Source organism: Gorilla gorilla, chromosome 5, assembly GCF_029281585.2.
Source record: "Gorilla gorilla gorilla isolate KB3781 chromosome 5, NHGRI_mGorGor1-v2.1_pri, whole genome shotgun sequence".
Classification (NCBI taxonomy): domain Eukaryota; kingdom Metazoa; phylum Chordata; class Mammalia; order Primates; family Hominidae; genus Gorilla; species Gorilla gorilla.
Genome location: NC_073229.2, coordinates 182,405,029 through 182,428,895, shown reverse-complemented (window position 1 = coordinate 182,428,895; position 23,867 = coordinate 182,405,029). Strand labels below are relative to the sequence as shown.

General features: G+C 42.2%; 2 protein-coding genes across 4 annotated transcripts in view; one reads left to right on the top strand and one right to left on the bottom strand.

Annotated features, from left to right (window-relative positions):
* Positions 1 to 637: 637 nt before the first annotated feature.
* GTF2H5 (general transcription factor IIH subunit 5) lies at positions 638 to 22,215 on the bottom strand. The gene is made up of 3 exons (XM_004044882.5): positions 22,076 to 22,215; positions 20,351 to 20,419; positions 638 to 1,085 (listed from the first exon to the last, which is right to left on the bottom strand). The coding sequence occupies exons 2-3, from the start codon at positions 20,383 to 20,385 to the stop codon at positions 905 to 907; spliced, it is 216 nt and encodes a 71-aa protein (XP_004044930.1). The 5' UTR covers positions 20,386 to 20,419; positions 22,076 to 22,215; the 3' UTR covers positions 638 to 904.
* SERAC1 (serine active site containing 1) overlaps positions 22,202 to 23,867 on the top strand; it is a 58,156-nt gene continuing 56,490 nt past the window's right edge. For 2 of the 3 annotated variants that reach the window (XM_055390995.2, XM_031012419.3), the window contains exon 1: positions 22,202 to 22,331. The gene's annotated coding sequence lies outside the window, so the exon portion shown is untranslated. The remainder of the gene's footprint in view (positions 22,332 to 23,867) is intronic. The other variant, XM_055390994.2, reaches the window with a different exon arrangement.

The window sequence follows — 23,867 nt, the reverse complement described above, 5'->3', positions numbered from 1 at the left end:
AGCCCAGGCCGCAATGTATTTTAATCTAATATGTCCTTTCCTGTTGGGCTGACTTTGCATATGGCTGTTCCTATTTTTCTTTTTTAGATAAGTTTGATAAGTATTCTCATAGGGAATAACGTACAAGTAGATTTTTTTTTTTTTTTTTGAAGCAGGGTCTCTCTGTTGTCCAGGCTAGAGTGCAATGGTGTTTTTGTAGCAACCTCAGACTCCTGGGCTCAAGCAATCCTCCCACCTCAGCCTCCCTAAGCTGTTTTCTTAATAAAAAAAGAATACAGATGGGAAAATGTGACCAACAAAGTTTGAACAAGGAAAAACTAAACAAAGCAGCATGTGCCTTTCCCATTGGTTGTTTCTAACCCTCTTAAAAACAATATTCTGTTCTCAGGGAAATGCAAACTGTAGTTTACATTAGTTTTACATTGTCTTCCTCAATAGAGCCGACTTGGTATGCAGGTAGGATTTGTGAGACGTACATAATGTCGAAGTCCCCACCTTGGCATATTCAAACAGCAAATCTATGACATTTCTAACTGAAACCAAACAATCACATCCACGCAGCAAAAATGCACAGATCACAGGGATAAGCAAAATAAATACCTATGTTACACTGACATGGTATTAAAAAGGCAGGAAAAGCATTGACATTTGTATTTTAATAAAGGATAATAAAAGCCAAATTACAGCCAACTGTTAAAGCTTTTTTTTTTTTTTTTTAAATTCTATGGTATAACAAAATCAGTTCAGGGGCTTTTTTTCTGAACAAATGATCATGATCCCTCAGTCTTTCCCGTGGCATGCTCCTAAAACAACCCTCTATGTCTAATCAGTCACCTAAGATATGGAGCGGCAAGTCTTTCACAGTTGCTGCTTATAATTCCTAAATGGTCCATATTGAGTATTTTCATTTTTGGGTAAGGGAAAAAGCATTTTGGTCCATTAATTCACCCACTCGCTCCTGGAGAACATTAACCAATTCTGCTATTACAAAGACGTGAGTGTCATCAATGTCTTGAATGATGAACTTCTTCCCCAGGGCATTGGACTCATCCAAGTACAGCAGAAACTGCTTCATGGCAGGATCACTGTAAAGACAAACACATGATTGTAAGACAGCTTGTTGTCAAATCACATCACAGAGACTTGAGCAATTAAATGTGAACATGTAGAATTTTTAGAATGATTTTTAAAGTTCTGTTACTCAATCCCTCAATTCCTCTCTGCCTCAAGTGTTAACAATTTATAGACATGGCTTCATTTTAGAACTATTAGTGTAAGTTGGCCGGGTGCGATGGCTCACGCCTGTGATCCCAGCACTTTGGGAGGCCGAGGTGGGTGGATCATGAGGTCAGGAGATCGAGACCATCCTGGCTAACACGGTGAAACCCCGTCTCTACTAAAAATATAAAAAATTAGCCGGGTGTGGTGACGGGTGCCTGTAGTCCCAGCTACTTCGGAGGCTGAGGCAGGAGAATGGTGTGACCCTGGGAGGCGGAGCTTGCAGTGAGCAGAGATCGTGCCACTGCACTCCAGCCTGGGCGACAGAGCGAGACTCCGTCTCAAAAAAAAAAAAAAAAAGAACTATTAGTGTAAGTTAAAGAGGCAGAGGCCAATGGCAAGATTTTTAAAGAATAATTTGTCACTAAGTGGAAAAAATAAAAGAATATTGAAAGCTTTGTAGTTAGTAGGGCCTAGAATCACAGCTTTCTTAACTGATTTAAACACTGAATTTCTTCCTTGTCTATGCCCATTACATCTAAGGAACCAGTAGGTGTTCAATGTCTTACCAGTGACAAATTAACTTATAAAACCAGTTAAACAGTCACTTTGGTCAGGCAGGGTGTATATCAAGAGTCATACCTGGATTCAACCCCAGCTTCATCACTTACTTGTGTGACCTTGAATAGAATACGTACTTAATCTCCCAGAGCCTCTGTTCCCAACCTCAAAAGTGAGGCTACATAACAGAATTGTTTACAGAAATTAAGGAGATAATGTCAAGGACAGTGCTTGGCTTGTAACAGGTATTCAAGGAAAGAGGTCCAAATTCAATTTTATTAACTTGTGGTTTTTGGTTTGGAAAGAATAGGATAGTCACAAGGGAAAAGAGGGATACAATTTCTTCTTGGGCAGTACAGATTTACAGCAAAATGTCTCTTTCACAAAAACCTTGAATCATGACAAAGGACACTCTTTAGATCTAATACACAATGTGTTTAGCAAAACATGAATATAAAAATGTCAAGCTGCACCACAGATTTTTGCAATTCTTGAGAAAAAAATCTCATATAATCTTTTGGTGTCTTGAGAAATGTCAATATCAATTGTAAAGGTAACAATTTAATCCAAAAGGTGTCACTATAATTTACTGAAAACAAGAAAAATAAGGTTTAAGTACAAGCACAGGTATTAACTGATGCTAACACGGGATTTACTTCTATCCCTAGATGAGTATGAGCCTCAGAACTGATTTGGGGGACTTTGGGTTTTACCAAGTGACATGATTTAACTTACAAACTGACTTAAATTTTAACTGTAAGGATCATATTGGCTGCTGGGTTGAGAAAAGACTGGGAGTGGCAGAGGCAAGGATGGAAGCAGGGGACCCATGAGGTGACATCCAGGCAAGAGATGATGATTTTGATGTAGGTGGTAATAGTGGAGGTGATGAGAAGTGGTTGAATTCTAGATATATACTGACATAAAACCAACATAATTTGCTAATACTGGACATGAGCTTTGAGAAAGAGGAACAAGGAAGCTCCAAGATTTTTGGTCTGAGCAAATGGAAGACTGGAGGAGATTTTTACTGAGATAAAGAGGAATGTGTAAGATCTGCAGGTAAGATCAAGTTTGGTTTTAGGGTGGGCATGGTGGCTCATGCTGTAATCCTAGCACTTCGAGAGGCCTAGGCTGGAGGATTGCTTGAGGTCAGGAGTTAGAGACTAGCCTAGACAGCACAGTGAGACCCTGACTCTACTAAAAAAAAAAAAAAAGGTTTAGTTTTTGATGTTATATTTTGAGATGCCTACTGGCCCCTGAGTGAAGAAGCTGAGTAAGAAGTGACCACCGAGGTAGAAAGAAAACCCAAAGAGTCCTGAAAGCGATATGAACAAAGGCTACTCAGGAAGTGGGAGTGATCAATTCTGTCAAAGGCTTATAGGGTATAGCAAGGGCTGAAAATTGACCCCTGGATTCAGAAAGTCACTGGACCTTGGCAATAGCAGTTTTGGTGGAGTCATAATAGGGAAAGCATGACTGGAGTGGGTTTCATATGGGAGAAAAGAAATTAGAGACAGTGAAGAGAACCAAGTCTTCTCTTTACTGAGAAATTTTGCTACAACGACCAGAAAGGTAGACTGGAAGCTAAAAAGAGGTGTGGGACTCTGAACAGACAGGAATATCAACAGACCATAGGTCTGGCGAAGTTGAAGAAATGATGGAGTGAGGTATGAGAGGGAGTGAACTGGAAAGAGGAGGTGGTGGTCAGAGTCAGATGCCTGAAATGAGACTGAAGAGCTGGCATGAGGGTAAGGAAGGATAGGTCTAGCTACAACTATGTGAATGAGTGGCTGTGATGAGGTGGAGGATAAGCTCAGTGGAAGAGGAGGTCAGGGAACTGGGAGAACAGGGTATCTAAAGGACTACCCACACGGATACTAACGTCACTAAGGATTTGAGAGAAGAGCTACTGAAGATAGTTTTTTCAAGGGAAAACCTTCAGGACAGATTGGGGTGTCTGTAGATGATTATAAAGAGGAGGGTTGGTGGGTAGTCCACTCTGATGATCTGGGATTGATAACTGGGGTTTTCTATGGAAGAGGGAGGGAGAATTTCTGGAAGTGGCAATAATAAGCAAGGTACTGATCCTGATTCCTGACCCAATGGTACAAGAGGGTGCCTTTCTAGAGGAAAAAAGGCACCACCTGATAAGGTGGTGGGAGAAGCAGTGAGCTCAGGAGAAAGTCAGGTTTTGTCACAGCAAAAAAGGAAAAGGTGGGTGGGGGAAGGAAAAAGGAAAGTTCAGAGAAGAGGCTGAGGCTACAGGGCATCCTGCTGCTGCCATCTCACTATGTCCCAGAGGGCAAAGTGGAAAGGATTGCGGTGGGTAGGTGGGGGAGGGTAGTGGGTAGGAGATGGTGAACAGGGCCATAGATCATGAAAGTGCAAGAGACGGAGATAGCTTGGGAGTCTGTGGTTTATTGGGTGACTGAAAAAAAGGAAAAATCGGCATATAAGGCATAATGAGAATGAGGATCTCCGGGATGACACTGACATGCAACTGAATGGCAACAACAGCTGGTGACAGGAGGATGAATGGGGTATTTTACAAACAGAGCATAATGGTCACAGATTTAAGCAGATACAAAAAAATGTTAAACTTCACATTTTCAGCAATTCTCTAATTTGAGTATTATACAGAATAAGAATTTAAATGAAAAGATTTTCTAGAACAGTAACACACTGTACACTGAGAAATTTCAGAGGTAAATAATTGATTAATTATTGACAAAGAGCACAGGTGGAAACATAAAATAGAAAAAAGCTTGAAGAGCAATTCTAGAAGGAACCTGGGGTTGATGAAGCAGGTTAAACAGGGTGCTTCCTGATGATATCGCAGAAAGGAAAATGAGGAGGCCTATAGGACAGAGAAACCAAAGTTTCAGTTTCTCGAAAACCACTGTTTTTCTACTCAGACTCTTTAAAAATTTAGTTGTTTCCCTCAAATCTTCCTTGCACATACAAATAAAGGTAGAAGGGGAGGGACTGGTGGGGAGAATAAAAGGAGAGTAATACAACAGTAGACAGGTATGATGGCTGGGGAGGGGAGAGTCAGACAAAAACCTGGACTTCAGTGCTCTACAATTAAGCTTTCCTTGCAAACAAGGGACAAGGGAGGACTCATATGACCGTGGTGCCCACTTCACTCTCCAGGCCCCACAAGTACCTCAATATATTCTATAAAAATCATAGAGGTTTCTTAGGATACACTTTACACAATGGGATTGTAAACCAAAAATAAAGTTCTAAGCACCCCACCCCCCATCTGCCAACTGACTGACGGACCCTCCCCTTGGCTAAGGGCATTCCAAAGTTAACCTGAAAAACTAGTTCAGGCCATGATGGGAATGGGGGTTGGGCATCCCTCATACCCACCTCCCTTTGAATTCAGGCATAGCTGACCAGTATTAACATTAAAACAGAGATCTTGGCTGGGTGCGGTGGCTCACGCCTGTAATCCCAGCACTTTGGGAGGCCGAGGCAGGCGGATCACAAGATCAGGAAATCAAGACCATCCTGGATAACACGGCGAAACCCCATCTCTACTAAAAATACAAAAATTAGCCGGATGTGGTGGCAGGCACCCGTAGTCCCAGCTACTCGGGAGGCGGAGGCAGGAGAATGGCATGAACCTGGGAGGCGGAGCTTGCAGTGAGCCAAGATCGCGCCACTGGACTCCAGCCTGCGCAACAGAGCGAGACTCCATTTCAAACAAACAAACAAACAAACAAACAAAAAAACAGAGATCTTAAGACCCAGGTAACAGACTTTTTGTAGGAATAAAACACCAAATTCCAGCCTGACTTTCGTAAAGCATCACATGGCAGATGGCAGGCTCTGAAAGAAATTGTATTTTACACCAAAATATGTTTCTTTGACATATTTTGAGATGGCCCTGCAAAGCTGTCTCTTGTGGGGATAACTGACTCTGTAGAGACTCTCCATTCCTTTCCAGGTCTTTTCCCTGATCCAGGGGAGTCTGGCACCTTTTTAGGTCTGATAAGAGCTCTGGGCCAGGTGCGGTGGCTCACGTCTGTAATCCCAGCACTTTGGGAGGCCGAGGTGGGTGGATCACCTGAGGTCAGGAGTTCGAGACCAGCCTGGCCAACATGATGAAACCCCGTCTCTACAAAAAATACAAAAATTAGCCGGGCGTGGTGGCAGGCGCCTGTAATCCTACCTACTCAGGAGGCTGAGGAAGGAGAATCGCTTGAACCCAGGAGGTGAAGGGTGTAGTTGGCCGAGATCACACCATTGCACTCCAGCCTGGGAAACAAGAGGGAGACTTCGTCTAATAAGAACAAAACAAAACAAAACACAAAACAAAACACAAAACAAAACAAAAACAACTGCTACCTGGAGACTTCATCTGCGTGATAAAACCTTGGTCTCCACAGCTCTTTACCTTAACCTACACATTCCTTTCTATTGATTCCAGGTCTTTAGATAATAACTCTTTCAATCAACTGCCAATAAGAAAATCTTTGAATCTACCTATGACCGGGAAGCCCGCCCCCCATTCCCCTTGCTTTGAGTTGTCCTGCCTTTCCAGACTGAACAAATGTACATCTTACATGTATTGATTGATATTTTGTCTCCCTAAAATGTGTAAAACCAAGCTGTAGCCCGAACACCTTGGGCACAAGTTGTCTGGACCTTCTGAGGATATGTCACGGGCATGTCCTTAACCTTGGCAAAATAAACTTCAAAATTGATTGAGACTTGTCTCAGATACTTTTTGGTTTACAGGACGAACAGTTGTTTTGTGTTAGCCCTTTAAAATAAACTTTGGATCCAAATGTAACAGTAATAAAAGACAAATTGGACATTAAAACATTGCTGTCTGCATGTGATATATTAACTTGTTACAGTTTGAGCTCAGTACATTCAGATGACACCAATTTATTCTCAGTAACTGGCTACTACTAACAGGTATTAAAGGCAGCAAGAGTTAAGTGGTTATGAAGACTTTGGGAATTTTCTAAATGGAATAAATTTAAATCATCTTAATGAAGTCAGAGCTAAACCACTAAAACCAAGAAGCGCCTCAGGACTCATATCTGTGCTGAATCATCACACCAGTGCTTTCAAAATGTTTGCCATTTGTATACCATCCTTGCTATTTTAGCCATCTCTTGTAACATCTCCGTTGCAAATCACTTAATATTTTTCTTTAAATTGCCTTTAAATCAACTAGCGTTTCATCTGGTATAAAATCAAGAGTTTGATGTGTCAGTTTCCTCTTCTCAAATAAATTAAACTGGTCATATAAAAAATTTTTTTGTTCTCTTTATTTTTTTTGAGACAGAGTCTCACCGTCACCCAGGCTGGAGGGCAGTAGGCGCCATCACGGCTCACTGCAGCCTTGACCTCCTGGGCTCAGATGATTCTCCCACCTCAGCCTCCCCAGTAGCTGGGACTACAGGCACATGTCACTGCACCCAGATTTTTTTTTGTATTTTTTTGTAGAGATAGGGTTCTGTTATGTTGAACTCTTGGACTCAAGCAACTCACCCGCCTCAGCCTCCAAAAGTGTTGGGATTACAGTTGTGAGACATAGAGCCTGGCCTATTTTTCTATTCTACTCCCCAAAAATGTATGTTCTTCAAATCATCTTGAACACTAATGGTATTCCCCACACTTGGGGAAATATGCTAACTGACAAATGAGACAGATTAGAGGAATGACTGGCCAGTGAACACTGAAATAACTCTTTAATATCAATCTCTTCAAACTTTTTTTTTTTTTTTTTTGAGACAGGGCCTCACTCTGTTGCCTAGGCTGGAGTGCAGTGGCACAATCCCAATTCACTGCAGCCTCAACCTCCTAGGGATGAGGTAGTCCTCTCACCTCAGCCTCCTGACTAACAGGGTCTACAGGCACACGCCACCATGCCTGGCTAATTTTTGTATTTTTTGTAGAAATGCGGTTTCGCCATATTGCCCAGGCTGGTCTTGAACTCCTGGGCTTGGGCGATCCTCCAGCCTCGGCTTCCCAGTATTGGGATTACAGGCGTGTGCCACCGTGTCTGGCATGCCTCAAACTTTTGAAAGACAATTTGAGATTGAATTCTCAAGCATGTACCTGAAGTAAAGATAACATGTAATGATTTAAAAAGACTCTTTAATTATTAAAAAAAAAAAAAGACACTCAAAGTTTAAGGGACATTTTGTTATGAAACACAAAGAGCCTGGAATATTTCTATCTGAACACAGAGCCATTCCACTTCTATATTGAGGGTAGCAGAAAAAAAAAAACAAACCCCAAAGCCAAGTGCATATATACATACTTGAAGTCCCAGGATCAAGGCTACTGTACAGAAAAGAAACATCTTTGCCCTGGAAATGTGAAGGGCAGATATCATGAAACCTTCTCCTAAAGAAGCTTAGTATAGCTCCTATAAAGTATGACTCTGAAAAGGGTTATAGCATGATAATGGTATAATGGTAACCAGGATGATGCAGTGAGCTGTAAAATAGTCTGGTCAAAGCTGTTGGCACTGACAATCCATCAGAACAATCTTGGCTTAGTCAATGGTAAACTATCTTTCTTGATAATAACTGGCCAACAGTATTACTTAAAAAATTTTTAAGTATTACTCCATAAATTCCATATGTCCTGGGAGTAGACTGTCTTAGGTTTATTTCCCCTTTAAAAGCATTTTCCAAAGCGTTTTCTGAGTCTGGGTTTTGTTCAATCTGAGATATGGGTGTCTAGATTAGAGCCCAGAACATTATAGGTGCTCAATAACAATTTGGTACGAGTAGGGTCTTAAGAGAAGAGACACCATAGGAGACATTAAGTTAACCAGAAACACAGCTACCATTTTCCCAAGAAAACATATAATAGGGGTTTTACTGTTACAAAGACACAAAAGTCTAAAGAGAGTACTGGACCCAGAAAGCCTAGCCCCAGACCCCAGCTCTGCCAACGAAAATATGTATAATGTATAAAGTTACTCAACCTCTCAACTTCTCAGGCTTCTAACTAGAAATGAGAACAGGAATTCGATGCGGCTCCTCCTTCACATGTTTTTCCTTCTCTTTTTTTTTTTTTTTTTAATTGATCATTCTTGGGTGTTTCTCTCAGAGGGGGATTTGGCAGGGTCATAGGACAATAGTGGAGGGAAGGTCAGCAGATAAACAAGTGAACAAAGGTCTCTGGTTTTCCTAGGCAGAGGACCCTGGGGCCTTCCGCAGTGTTTGTGTCCCTGGGTACTTGAGATTAGGGAGTGGTGATGACTCTTAATGAGCATGTTGCCTTCAAGCATCTGTTTAACAAAGCACATCTTGCACCGCCCTTAATCCATTTAACCCCGAGTGGACACAGCACATGTTTCAGAGAGCCCAGGGTTGGGGGTAAGGTCATAGATCAACAGGATCCCAAGGCAGAAGAATTTTTCTTAGTACAGAACAAAATGAAAAGTCTCCCATGTCTACTTCTTTCTACACAGACACAGCAACCATCCGATTTCTCAATCTTTTCCCCACCTTTCCCCCTTTTCTATTCCACAAAACCGCCATTGTCACCATGGCCCTCAATTCAACAAGAAGAGCTAACTAACCTAAACGTATATGCACCCAATACAGGGGGACCCAGATTCGTAAAGCAAGTTCTTAGAGACCTACAAAGAGAGTTAGACTCCCACACAATAATAACAGGAGACTTTAACACCCCACCATCAATATTAGACAGATCAATGAGACAGAAAATTAACAAGGATATCCAGGACTTGAACTCAGCTCTGGACCAAGTGGACCTAACAGACATCTACAGAACTCCCCAACACAAATCAACAGAATATACATTCTTCTCAGCATCACATCACACTTATTCTAAAATTGACCATATAATTGGAAGTAAAACATTCCTCAGCAAATGTAAAAGAACACAAATCACAACAAACTGTCTCTCAGACCACAGTGCAATCAAATTAGAACTCAGGATTAAGAATCCACTCAAAACCACACAACTACATGGAAACTGAACAACCTGCTCCTGAATGACTACTGGGTAAATAACAAAATTAATGCAGAAATAAAGATGTTCTTTGAAACCAATGAGAACAAAGATACAACGTACCAGAATCTCTGGGACATATTTAAAGCAGTGTGTAGAGGGAAATTCATAGCACTAAATGCCCACAAGAGAAAGCAGGAGAGATCTAAAATCGACACCCTAATATCAAATTAAAAGAACTAGAGAAGCAAGAGCAAACAAATTCAAAACCTAGCAGAAGACAAGAAATAACTAAGATCAGAGCAGAACTGAAGGAGATAGAGACAAAAAAACCCTTCAAAAAAAAAAAAATCAATGAATCCTGGAGCTGGTTTTTTGAAAAGATCAACAAAATAGATAGACCGCTAGCAAGACTAATAAAGAAGAAAGAGAGAAAAATCAAACGGACACAATAAAAAATGATAAAGGGGATATCAACCCGATCCCATAGAAATATAAACTACCATCAGAGAATACTATAAACACTTCTACACAAATAAACTAGAAAATGTAGAAGAAATGGACAAATTCCTGGACCATACACCCTCCCAAGTCTCAACCAGGAAGAAGCTGAATCTCTGAATAGACCAATAACAGGCTCTGAAATTGAGGCAATAATTAATAGCCTACCAACCAAAAAAAGTCCAGGACCAGATGGATTCACAGCCAAATTCTACCAGAGGTACAAAGTGGAGCTGGTACCATTCCTTCTGAAACTATTCCGATCAACAGAAAAAGAGGGAATCCTCCCTAACTCATTTTGAGGCCAGCATTGTCCTGATACCAAACCCTGGCAGAAACACAACAAAAAAAGAGAATTTTAGGCCAATATCCCCGATGAACATCTATGCGAAAATCTTCAATAAAATACGGGCAAACCGAGTCCAGCAGCACATCAAAAAGCTTATCCACCACGATCAAGTCAGCTTCATCCCTGGGATGCAAGGCTGGTTCAACATATGCAAATTAATAAATGTAATCCATCACATAAACAAACCAATGACAAAAACCACATGATTATCTCAAAAGATGCAGAAAAGGCCTTCGACAAAATTCAACAGCAGAAAAGGCCTTCGACAAAATTCAACAGCCTTTCATGCTAAAAACTCTCCATAAACTACGTATCGATGGAATGTATCTCTTATTATCTCATAATAAGAGCTATTTATGACAAACCCACAGCCAATATCATACTGTATGGGCAAAAACTGGAAGCATTCCCTTTGAAAACTGGCACAAGACAAGGATGCCCTCTCTCACCACTCCTATTCCACATAGTATTGGAAGTTCTGGCCAGGGCAATCAGGCAAGAGAAAGCAATAAAGGGTATTCAGATAGGAAGAGAGGAAGTCAAATCGTCTCTGTTTGCAGATGACATGATTGTATATTTAGAAAACCCCATCATCTCAACCCAAAATCTTAAGCTGATAAGCAACTTCAGCAAAGTTTCAAGATAAAAAATCAATGTGCAAAAATCACAAGCATTCCTATACACCAATAACAGACAAACAAAGAGCCAAATCATGAGTGAACTCCCATTCACAATTGCTACTAACAGAATAAAATACCTAGGAATCCAACTTAACATGGGATGTGAAGGACCTCTTCAAGAACTACAAACCACTGCTCAAGGAAATAAGAGAGGACACAAAGGGAAAAACATTCCATGCTCGTGGACAGGAAGAATCAATATCATGAAAATGGCCTTACTGCCCAAAGTAATTTATAGATTCAACGCTATCCCCATCAAGCTACCACTGACTTTCTTCACAGAATTGGAAAAAACTACTTTAAACTTCATATGGAACCAAAAAAGAGCCCACATAGCCAAGACAATCCTGGGCAAGAAGAACAAAGCTAGAGGCATCACGCTACCTGACTTCAAACTATACTACAAGGCTACAGTAACCAAAACAGCATGATACTGGTACCAAAACAGATATATAGACCAATGGAACAAAATGGAGGCCTCAGAAATAACACCACATATCTACCACCATCTGATCTTTGACAAACCTGACACACACAAGCAATGGGGAAAAGATTCCCTATTTAATAAATGGTGTCGGGAAAACTGGCTAGCCATATGCAGCAAACTGAAACTGGATCCTTTCCTTACACCTTATACAAAAATCAACTCAAGATGGATCAAAGACTTAAACATAACACCTAGGACCATAAAAATCCTAGAAGAAAACCTGGGCAATACCATTCAGGACACAGGCATGGGCAAAGACTTCATGTCTAAAACATGAAAAGCAATGGCAACAAAAGCCAATAGTGACAAGTGGGATCTAATTACACTAAAGAACTTCTGCACAGCAAAAGAAACTATCATCAGAGTGAACAGGCAACCTACAGAATGGGAGAAGATTTTTGCAATCTACCTGTCTGACAAAGGGCTAATATCCAGAATCTATAAAGAACTTAAACAAATTTACAAGAAAAAAGCAAACAACCCCATCAGAAAATGGGCAAAGGATATGAACAGACAATTCTCAAAAGAAGACATCTATGCAGCCAACAGACATACAAAAAAATGCTCATCATCACTGGTCATTAGAGTAATGCAAATCAAAACCACAATGAGATACCATCTCACGCCAGTTAGAATCGCGATCATTAAAAAGTCAGGAAACAACAGATGCTGGAGAGGTTGTGGAAAAATAGGAACGCTTTTTTTTTTTTTTTTTTTTTTTTGAGATGGAGTCTTGCTCTGTCTCCCAGGCTGGAGTGCAGTGGCACAATCTTGACTAACTGCAAGCTCCACCTCCCAGGTTCATGCCATTCTCCTGCCTCAGCCTCCCGAGTAGCTGGGACTACAGGCGCTCGCCACCACGCCTGGCTAATTTTTTTTGTATTTTTAGTAGAGACGGGGTTTCACCATGTTAGACAGGATGGTCTCGATCTCCTGACCTCGTGATCCGCCTGTCTTGGCCTCCCAAAGTGCTGGGATTACAGGGATTACAGGTGTGAGCCACCGCGCCCAGCCAGGAATGCTTTTACAATGTTGGTGGGAGTTCAACCATTGTGGAGGACAGTGTGGCGATTCCTTAAGGATCTAGAACTAGAAATACCATTTGACCCAGCAATCCCATTACTGGGCATATTCCCAGAGGATTATAAATCATTCTATGATAAAGACACATGCACATGTATGTTTATTGTGGCACTATTCACAATAGCTAAGACTTGGAACCAACCCAAATGTCCATCAATGATAGACTGGATTAAGAAAATGTGGCACATATACACCACGGAATACTATGCAGTCATAAAAAAGGATGAGTTCATGTCCTTTGTAGGGACATGGATGAAGCTGGAAACCATCATTTTCAGCAAACTATCACAAGATCAGAAAACCAAACACCACATGTTCTCGCTCCTAAGTGGGAGGTGAACAATGAGAACACATGGACACAGGGAGGGGATCATCACACACCAGGGCCTGTGGGGTGTGGGGGGCTAGGGGAGGGATAACATTAGGAGAAATACCTAGTATAGGTGACAGGTAGATGGGTGCAGCAAACTACCATGGCACATGTATACCTATGTAACAAAACTGTACGTTCTGCACATTTAACCCAGAACTTAAAGTATGATAACCACTGCAACCACAGATGCTGACCACATACTGTACCCTTCATGTGCTTTACCCAGCCCAGCCTGCATACCTTATCCCTGATGTCAATTCCCACGCTTTGCCTAATCAAAAAGTCCCTATCAGCTTTTTTGGGGGTCAGCCGCAGAGTTCTTACTACTGTACTGTCTCCCTTGCATTTGTGGATAAACCCTGAAATAAAAGCCTCAGCTGGGAAAACTGTGTAGCTCTGTGTTAATTTTTATTACATAGGGAGCCAAAGAGCCTGTGATCTGTAACAGCAATGTTAGTACCATAGCTACACTGCAAAGTTGACGGACTAGAGAATATTTCTAAAACATCTTGCTCATAGTAGGTACTCAAATGAGCAATTAAAATGCCAAGACCATGTGAGAGGATATAGGCAGAGAGGTTTAAATTACAATTAGTTGTATCCCTATCAAATGATTTACTGTTGGGAACAGGTACCCCAAAATCTGGCCATAAACTGGCCCCAAAACTAGCCATAAACAAAATCTCTGAAGCACTGTGACATGTTCATGATGGCCATGACACCCATGCTGGAAGGTTGTGGGTTTACTGGAATGAGGGCAAGGAACACCTGGCCCACCCAGGGTGGAAAACCGCTTAAAGGCTTTCTTAAACCACAAACAATAGCGTGAGTGATCTGTGCTTTAAGGACATGCTCCTGCTGCAGATAACTAGCCAAACCCATCCCTTTATTTTGGCTCATCCCTTTGTTTCCCATAAGGAATACTTTTAGGTAATCTATAATCTATAGAAACAATGCTCATCCCTGGCTTGCTGTTAACAAATAAGCGGGTAAATCTCTGTTGGGGCTCTCAGCTCCGAAGGCTGTGAGACCCCTGATTTCTCACCCCACACCTCTATATTTCTGTGTGTCTGTCTTTAATTCCTCTAGCGCTGCTGGGTTAGGGTCTCCCATACCGAGCTGGTCTCGGCAATTTACTATTTCAATTACAAAACCATTAACCTATGAATATATGTGGTATAATTCTAAGACATACGTATATCCTTTTAAAAAGCAAACATAGGCTGGGCGCAATGGCTCACACCTGTAATCCCAGCATTTTGGGAGGCCGAGGTGGGTGGATCACGAGGTCAGGAGTTCAAGACCAGCCTGGCCAAGATAGTGAAACCTCGTCTCTACTAAAACTTCAAAAATTAGCCAGGCATGGTGGCAGGCACCTGTAATCCCAGCTACTTGGGAGGCTGAAGCAGGAGAATCGTTTGAACCCAGGTGGCAGAGGCTGCAGTGAGCCAAGATTGTGCCACTGCACTCCAGGTTGGGTGACAGTGAGACTCCGTTTCAAAAAAAAAAAAACAACAAAAGCAAACACAATATTATACTTAGTTTTATAATGGAGAGATAGTATATGTAACATTTAGTAGCCTGGGCTCTGGAGCCAGAATACCGGGATTTAAAATCCCAGTTTAACAGTAGCTATGTAACTGAGCAATTGATTAATTTCCCTGTATCTCACCTTGTACATCCATAAATGGAGATGACAGCACCTACCTCAAAGGGCTGTTGTGAAAACTAAATTAATATTAGCAAGTGCTTAGTATAGCACATGTCACATGGAAAACAGTGTTAGTACAGGAATCCAGGTGTTTTCACTTAACATCATTGTACAGTGTCATTTCCCTGAATCACTTAAAATGCCTGCGAATATTTTAACAGCTATATTATTTGATTAAAATATGCCACAATCAACAAATTTCTTTTTCTAGTACATTAAATACATACATTTTTATTGGCAGTTCTGATCATTTCCCAAAAATTTTTTTTTTTTTGAAATGGAGTCTCACTGTGTTGCTCAGGCTGGAGTGCAGTGGCACGATCTTGGCTCACTGCAACCTCTGCCTCTTGGGTTCAAGTGATTCTCCTGCCTCAGCCTCCCCAGCAGCTGGGATTACAGGTGTCCACCACCACGCCCAGCTAATTTTTGTATTTTTAGTAGAGACAGGGTTTCACCATGTTGGCCAGGCTGGTCTCAAACTCCTGACCTCAAGCCATTCACCCGCCTCGGCCTCCTGAAGTGTTGGGATCACAGGCGTGAGCCACTGCACCCAGCGATTTCCTAAAGATAAACTTATAGAAACGGAGTTATTGTGTTAAAGGATATAAAAGCACAAAACACCCATTACAAGTTGCTTTCAGTTGTTTCTTGGGATTACACTTCCATTAGCAGCTTGGTGGGGTGCTTGCTTTTTAAAAGCTATGACTGGAAGACAACAGCCTCCTCATTTAAAAGCTATTTTGATATATAACATGCTAAAAGGAGGCCTAGTATACACATCTGTTTCGAACTAAAACTTTAATTTATCAAGAATCCCATTTTATTCACTGTGAATCTCACTGTAGGAATAGAGAGGCTCCAAAGGAACATTAATAAATTTGGGATTTTGGCTGAGATCACAAACCTGGACTTAATTCTGTTAACAAAATTCATTCAGTACACAAATATTTACTAAGCCATATCTATATATGTGTATGTGTATGTGTGTGTCTGTGTGTGTGTGTGTGTGTGTATACATACACACACACATCTCAGGCACTGTTTTGGGTGCCTGTAAAACTTCAGTGAACATGGCCCTACTAAGAAGCAAAGGCTGAGAAAAGATTTATACATGCTGAGAAAAAAACAGAACAATGGTTAGACTGGTTTTGCCATACTTCTTACTTCGCTTCTCATAAACGATATAGGTTTAGAAGCCAAACTCATAAGGATAAGTGTGGTTTAATAATACATATTTCTCCAGATTCTTTGCTATTGTGATGTAAACTGGTTGGAATTTGCACCTTGGCAACAAATCTTTGCTGAAGCACTTGCCAAACCAATTGTGGCAACTGTTATACCAGAGGTCTGCTCCAGCATCTGGAACCGGACACAGACATACTGTGGTCATGTGTTGCTTGCTTTGGTAATTGCTTGGTGGCTAGATTTGGGAGAATACTTAGTGTGAGCCTGGCAATTGATGGTGGATCCCAACAAAGAGGAAATTTTCACCAACCTTTCAGTTTTGACATAAAAGTGCAAATTTATAAACATAAAACTTCTTTTATAGCCTTCAATTTTAGCATTTGATAAGCCCTTGGGAGTTAAGATTATAACTATATCCAAGTGCCCTGATTTTTCAATTCTCTGAAGGTGAGAATAAATGGCCATCATCATAATTTGGTTTACTTCTTTAGCAAATCTCTGAAGACTCAAAATCAGTTAAACGTAACTGATAGAAATGGAGTTTAAATATGGCAGTTAAGTGAAGCCAATCTAAGATATATGTGGATCAGCACTATATAAGCTATTACACATCAGTTTATATTAATACAATGATGGGACTGGAATTTGGAGAGATTCCTGGGACAGTGGAAGCAGCTGCGAGATAGGAATTCAGCAGGACTAGTTTCTAAGACAAGAGAGACAGTAAACAACAGGTCAGAAGACCCCACCGATAAGCAAGGATACAGTAAAGAAACCAGCCAGAACCAAGATGGCGACAAAAGCAACCTTCACCACTATCATACACAAATCATAATGCATGCGCACGCTAAAAACCACCCCCACCAGCACCATGACAGTTTACAAATGCCATGGCAATATCTAGAAGTTACCCCGTATGCTCTGGACTGGGGACTCCTGGTTCCACAGAATCCCTGTCTCTTTTCCAGAAAACTCACGAATAATCCACCCCTTGTTTAACATATACTCAAGAAATGGCCATAAAAGAGCCAGTTAGCAGGCCCGCCTGCTGCCCACCCTCCCCACCCCACTCTGCCTATGGGGTAGCCACCCTTTTATTCCCTCATTTTTAATAAACTTGCTTTCACTTTACTCTGTGGCTCACTCTTGAATTCTTTCCTGGATGAAGCCAAAAACCAACTTGGCTTCCAGGGCTGAGCTTCAATTTTGGTATTCACCTGCAACAACTGTAGAAGATCCTTGAGTGGTCTGCCTGTAAACTCCAGACCTATCAAATTCCATACTCCAATACACCTAAATGCTTCATACAATCCATGGATATTATGAAGTAATAAACAGACTTATACTGATAATCGTATTATTAACAGGCTTCTCCTTGGCATCAAATATGGACATGAGGGAAACTGAAGGACTTTTCCAGTTACCATCCTAACATCTGCATCTAACTGTGAAAGGGAATCCACTAGCACTGGCCATACCCTTTCCTTTGGGAATCTATGTTATTTCTTAGGCCCAAAATCTTTTTGGAAGACTTGTGTTTTTGGGAAGACAGAGTTACCCTTTTGAAAAATTGTGCAGACTACACTTTAGAATTCACTTCAATGGGAAAAATTAGTTTTGCAAGGATGGTACCTAACCTGCAAAATAAAATTTAATAGTCCTGGCGCAAAACACTTCTCCACAGGGAAACATTATTAAACTGAAGCTGATTAACAGTATTATTGCTTCTCAAAATTTAAATGCATCTTAACAAGATTCTTTGTATGCACAATTCTGATTTAGTAGATTTAGGGTGAGGTCTGAGATTTTGCATTTCTAACAAGCTCCAGATGATGCTATTACTGCTAGTCTGGGGATTACCCTGAAGTGCAAGGTGATGGACAGTCATTAGAGAGACCAGGCAGAATTCAGAGGTTAGATACGGGACAGCAAACCGGGCACTGAGACTTCAGAGTCTCCCCAGAGTTTTGTTCTTTAAGACGCAATTCAGTCATCTTTTTTTTCAAATTAAAACGCAGGTTTAATGCAATTCCAACCAATATGCCAAAAGGATTATTTTGGAAACAGACTAAATTATTTCAAGGTTATTCTAGAATAGGCAACAAAAAAGATGAATGTGGGAAGGGATGAAAGAGAATAGCAAGGGGAGTAAAATTATGTGATTAAGGAGGCACCAAGCATCATTAAGAAAGGAAATAATGGTGGAGAATTAGTTATTTGGCAAAATGAACAGACAAAAACACCCAAAGCAAAAAAGAAGCTAGGCTGGGTGCAGTGGCTCATGCCTGTAATCCCAGCACTTTGGGAGGCTGAGGCAGGTGGATCATGAGGTCAAGAGATCGAGACCAGCCTGGCCAACACGGTGAAACCCCGTTTCTACTAAAAATACAAAAATAAAATTAGCCGGGCGTGGTGGTGTGTGCCTGTAATCCCAGCTACTCGGGCAGCTGAGGCAGCAGTATCGCTTGAATCCGGGAGCCAAGACCACACCACTGCACTGCAGCCTGGCAACAGAGGAAGACTCCGTGTCAAAAAAAAAAAAAAAAAAAAAAAAAGAAGAAGCTAATTTAGATCCTCATCTAATAATATGTCTCTCCTCCGAATAAATTCTAGATGAATGAATCTAACACACCAGGAAAAACAAAAAATCCCCACAAGAGAGAAGTGAATATTTAACAAACCCAGGGGTGAAGATTAAACTTAGAATTGGAAGAAACAAGAGGGAAAAAAAGTGATAGCTGACACTCTGTGTATGTGTCCTCTGTATTTAAAAATAACACTAAAGGCCAATGAGGAAAATGTTTATGTTATGACAAATTAATAGGAAAATAAGTACATCAAACCTAGTGTCTTCAAAAGACAACAGAACAGTGCGTTTAGAACTTCTGGGGTCCAGATCCCACCCCCTTTGCTTTTCCATGTGAACACCTCTCCCCTGCAGTGGTTTACTCTCATCAACGTACATTCTAGTCTTTCACATTAAAATAAAAATAGCAAGAACCTGAGCCCCTCACCATGTCCTTTGTCAGCTACCAATCCAGTTCTCCATGAGATTGCTCATGATCACACTAAAACTTCTCCGAAGTCTCCATCTCCACCTCCTCACCTCCCTTTCCTTTTCCACAGTACTTCAATCTGGCATCTCCCCACCACTCCATTCAAATGGCTCTCATCAAAACTCCAGTCTTCATCTCATGCCAGTTCTCAATCAGTGCCCAACACAGCTGCTCATCCCTACAAAACACTTCCTCCTTTGGCTTTCATCCCTCCAGCCTCACTGGCTATTTTCTTCTTAGTTGCCTTTGTTGATGTCTCCTGTATCAAAACTCCAAATCTGCACTATGCATAAGGTAGCCCACTAGTCAGGTCACTACAGAGTCCTTGAAACATGGCTAGTCTGTGAGATGTGCTGTAAAATTAAAATACCCATTCGACTTTGAAGATGAAGATTTTTTTGAAGACTTAGTACGTGTTCAAAGCATAGTGTTTTGCATAGACAGGGTTAAACAAAAGATATTAACTTCACCTGTTTCATTTTACGTTACTTTTAACGTGGCTAGAAAAAATGTAAGACTATATCTGTGGCTTGCATTAGATTTCTATTGGCTAGTGCTGTTCTAAATGTTGGCAGTGTCCTAGGGTTTGGTCTTGCTCCTCCTTAGCCTTGCCATCACAGTAAACAGTATCATTATCCATGCCCTGGCTCATATTAGAGGCACCGAAAGTAGACGGTAGTATTTTCAGACAATGGGAGTGTCCACAGAGCAGGGTTCCCAGGGTTCCTGGACACTGGATTGCTTTGAGGAACTCAACTCTGCCCATTTATGGTTTTTAGTTTCTCCTCTGGAATGTACCTAAAGGAATTTAAGAAACCTTCTCCATTTGGCTCTGTTGTTTTTCTCTTTTTTAAAGTCCACAGTTTGTAATGGTAAAGACTTAAGCAAGTTCCTGAACTCTTTCAGGCCCTAAAATTCTAGTCATGTTTGAGGAGAATGCAAGCACTGTTTCTCTAAAGACGACTCACCTAACAAATATGCTGCCTCTGATCATGCCAGTTCCATCAATTCAACAGAGGGACTGAAATCTGGCACCAGGAGCTTTGCAACAAAATCTGTGCCACTTGTTAAAAGCGAAAGACTTGATTTCATTCATATCTTAAAAACAACAGGGTTTTAGAAAAGACATACATACAAGATTCAATATTTAAACTTAAAACTCATGAAGTATCAAAACTACTAACCATTCTATAAGCACTCCTTTCAAGACGTTGACCATGTTTTCTCAGAAGGTTCAGATGACCTGAAGAATGCTAATAAAAAGAGTAAGGTTAACATTAAATTAAAAATCATTAACTTTCATATACTTTGGGGATCTGCCTCTGAAACGAGGCAAAATAATTAAATGTCAATATTTAACAGTTAAGTCTATGAAAGACAGTTAACATTAAGAAAACAGACATTCTGATTTTTTAACAAAATTAAAATGAGTCTACTTGGAATATTGATGCCACATCTTACTCGCCAACCAATTCTACCCAAGGTCAATTAGCCCTAATAGAAGCAAGCGGCCTAACTCTACACCAGTGTGCCCAACCCAGGTATAAACTGTCCATTATTCAAAGGATTTCTTTTCCCATTCAGGAGAATGACAAAGGGTAAGATCCTGGGAGACAGGAATCAAAGAAGATAGTTCTGAAAGGTGCTTCAAAAATTATACAGTGAGCCCAACCACCTCCTTTTAGTTTATATTTTATTTTACTGAGACAGGGTCTGGCTCTGCCGCCCAGGCTGTAGTGCAGTGGCGCGATCTCTGCTCACTGCAACCTCTTGCCTCCTGGGTTCAAGTGATCCTCCCACCTCAGCCTCCCGAGTAGCTGGGACTACAGGCATGCGCTACTAAGCCCAGCTAATTTACTGTGTTGTATCGTGTGTGTGTGTGTGTATGTATGTGTATATATATATATATAAAATATAAAATATATAATATATAAAATATATATAAAATATATAATATATAAAATATATAATATATATTATATATAAAAATATATGTAAAATATATAAAAAATATATAAAACATATATATAATACATATATACACATTATTTATATATATATATACACTTTGAGACAGAGTCTCACTCTGTCGCCCAGGCTGGAGCGCAGTGTCGTGATGTCGGCTCACTGCAACCTCTGCCTCCCGGGCTCAAGCGATTCTCCTGCCTCAGCCTCCCAAGCAGCTGGGACTACAGGCGCCCGCCACCACGCCTGGCTAAATTTTTTATTTTTAGTAGAGGCAGGGTTTCACCATGTTGGCCAGGCTGGTCTCGAACGCCTGATCTCAAATGATCCACCTACCTCGGCCTCCCAAAGTGCTGGGACAACAGGTGTGAGCCACCGCGCCAGGCCAATTTATTGTATTTTTAGTGGAGACGCGGTTTCACCATGTTGGCCAGGCTGGTCTCGAACTCCTGGCCTCAAGTGATTAGCCCGCCTCGGCCTCCCAATGTGCTGGGATTGCAGGCGTGAGCCACCGCGCCCGGCCTCAGGCACCTCATTTTACAGATGAGGAAACCAAAGGAAGAGATTAAGCCGTAGTTCCTGGCCAAAGGAAAAAAGTACAAGCCAGATCTCCAGATCTTGTGCCCCTTCACTAAATAAATCACGTCCCGGGCGGACCTGGGCTGGAAACAAAACCACCCAGCGTCAGCCCATTTAATTAACTTCCACTTACACCTGGGCGCAGGGCGAGCCCTAGCCCCACAGGAGACCCACGATTAAACGAGTGGGGGACTGCCGTGCGGCCCCGCCAGAAAGGGCCCGGAGAGAGTGGGGGACACCGCCCTGTGCCCCCAGCACCCGGTGGACAGGCTTCTGGGGCTTTTCTCTTCCTCTCCCCTTTCTTTGGGACCCCTCAGTGTTCCCACACCCCACTTTCCCCAGCCGCTCGGACGCTCGCCACACACCTCGGCCCACAGATGCAGAAGCGCCTCGGCGTTGCCGGCAGAGTGCGCCTGCGCCGATACGCCATCGCGCTAGGGACGCTGTTGTGGGTGGAGTCAGCCGGCGGGAGGCGGGCCCAGAGCGTGCCGAGGGGGCGGGGTCACGAGCAGCCAGCCGCAGGGTGGAAGGCCCCGGCCGGGAGCCGCGGAAAGAGGAGGGCTCCCCAGACAACGGGGTCTGGCGAGCAGTTGGGCACGGGCTGAGTCCGCCTGCCGGCAGGTAGGACGTGAAGGCAGGGGTGGTGTGGGGGCGGACGGGGGCGTCGGCGCAGCTGGGCGCGGTGGGGAGCGGAGAGTGGGGAGGGCAGGGACCGGGCACGGCCGAGCACCGCCGTCTGGCGCGCGGACCGGACCGACCAGCTGACGCTCGGTTGGGCGTGAGGGCCTCTCTCTCTGGTGGTCGGGAGCCTGACTCGTCTTTCCCGGTCGCTGCCTTTCTCTGGCTGCTGTCGAGGCCTCGGGGAGTGCACCTGCCGGTCCGTCTTCCCGGGCTGGGTAGTCACGGAGAGATGAGGAGGAGGAGGAAAGGGCCTCACCAGTCACTTCTGAGCCTTCCAGACCACCGCTTCCTGCTCCCTCTCTAACCTCAGAGATGGAATAGATTGAATGCTGAGAGAGGTCTAAACTCGGCAACAGTCATTTTAAAGTGAAAGACCCCAGAAGGTTCTAAAGTTACTCCCTTTCCCCAAATCTGCTCTGTAGTCTAAAGGAACGCTCATTATTTTTACTAGTTGAGATATGAGATTCTTGTTTTCTGTTCCTCAGGTTAAATTGTACTTCCCGAATTAAGCTCATGCTGCCTTTTTTTTTTTTTTTTTGAGATGGAGTCTCGGTCTGTCTGCCAGGCTGGAGTGCAGTGGCGCGATCTGGGCTCACTGCAACCTCCGTCCCCTGGGTTCAAGCAATTATCCTGCCTCATTCTCCCTAGTAACTGGGATTACAGGCGTGCGTTACCACGCCCGGCTGATTTTCGTATTTTTAGTAGAGACGGGGTTTGTCCATGTTGGCCAGGCTGGTCTGGAATTCCTGACATCAGGTGATCCCCCGCCTCGGCCTCCCAGAGTGCTGCGATTACAGGTGTGAGCCACCGCGCCCGACCTCATGCTGCCTTTTTTTTTTTTTTTAAAACATCGTGTGTGTTCATGTGATCGGTAAGGAACCCAGCTCTTCCATTTAGTTCCCTCTTTCTATCCCTCAAATCTTTTCCAACTGGTGATTTCCATATGTTGCACTCTCTTTAAAATAAAAAAATTGCCTCCAAGTCTTCTTCTTCCCAAGTATCTTTTATTTGCTTTTTTTTCATCTTGCATACATTCTCTTCCTTGATCTCATCAGTTCCATTTTTGTGCACTTGATGTGTGTCAGCTATTATTCTAGACGCTTGGGATACAATGGTGGACAGGTAACTAATTTTGGTGGGGGCAGAGAGACTCTGAAATCGGTTAAGGAATAAGTACCATTTGGTGATGTGATAAAGAGTGACTAGAGGGGTTATTTTGGCCAGGGGGATGTCAGAAATGGCCTTAATTTCTGCATTTAAAAACTTCTGTATACCAGTAACAACTAGGAGTTTTAATAATAAAAAGACACTATTCATAATGGCATTCAAAACTAAAGGTACCTAGAAATAGATGAACCTAAAGCTGTGTAGTCCTTTAGACAGAAAATTGTAAGGCTCTGTTGGAACACAAAAGATGACCCAAATAAGTGGTGAGATATACCGTATTAATAGATGGAAAGACTCAACAAAAAGATG

What these genes read in the sequence shown, in the direction of transcription:
- GTF2H5 (XM_004044882.5), bottom strand. Translation starts at nt 20,385, where the DNA reads ATGGTCAACGTCTTGAAAGGAGTGCTTATAGAATG. An exon ending in AAAGGAGTGCTTATAGAATG is followed by an intron (nt 1,086 to 20,350) that starts GTTAGTAGTTTT and finishes TTGTCTTTACAG; the next exon opens with TGATCCTGCCATGAAGCAGT.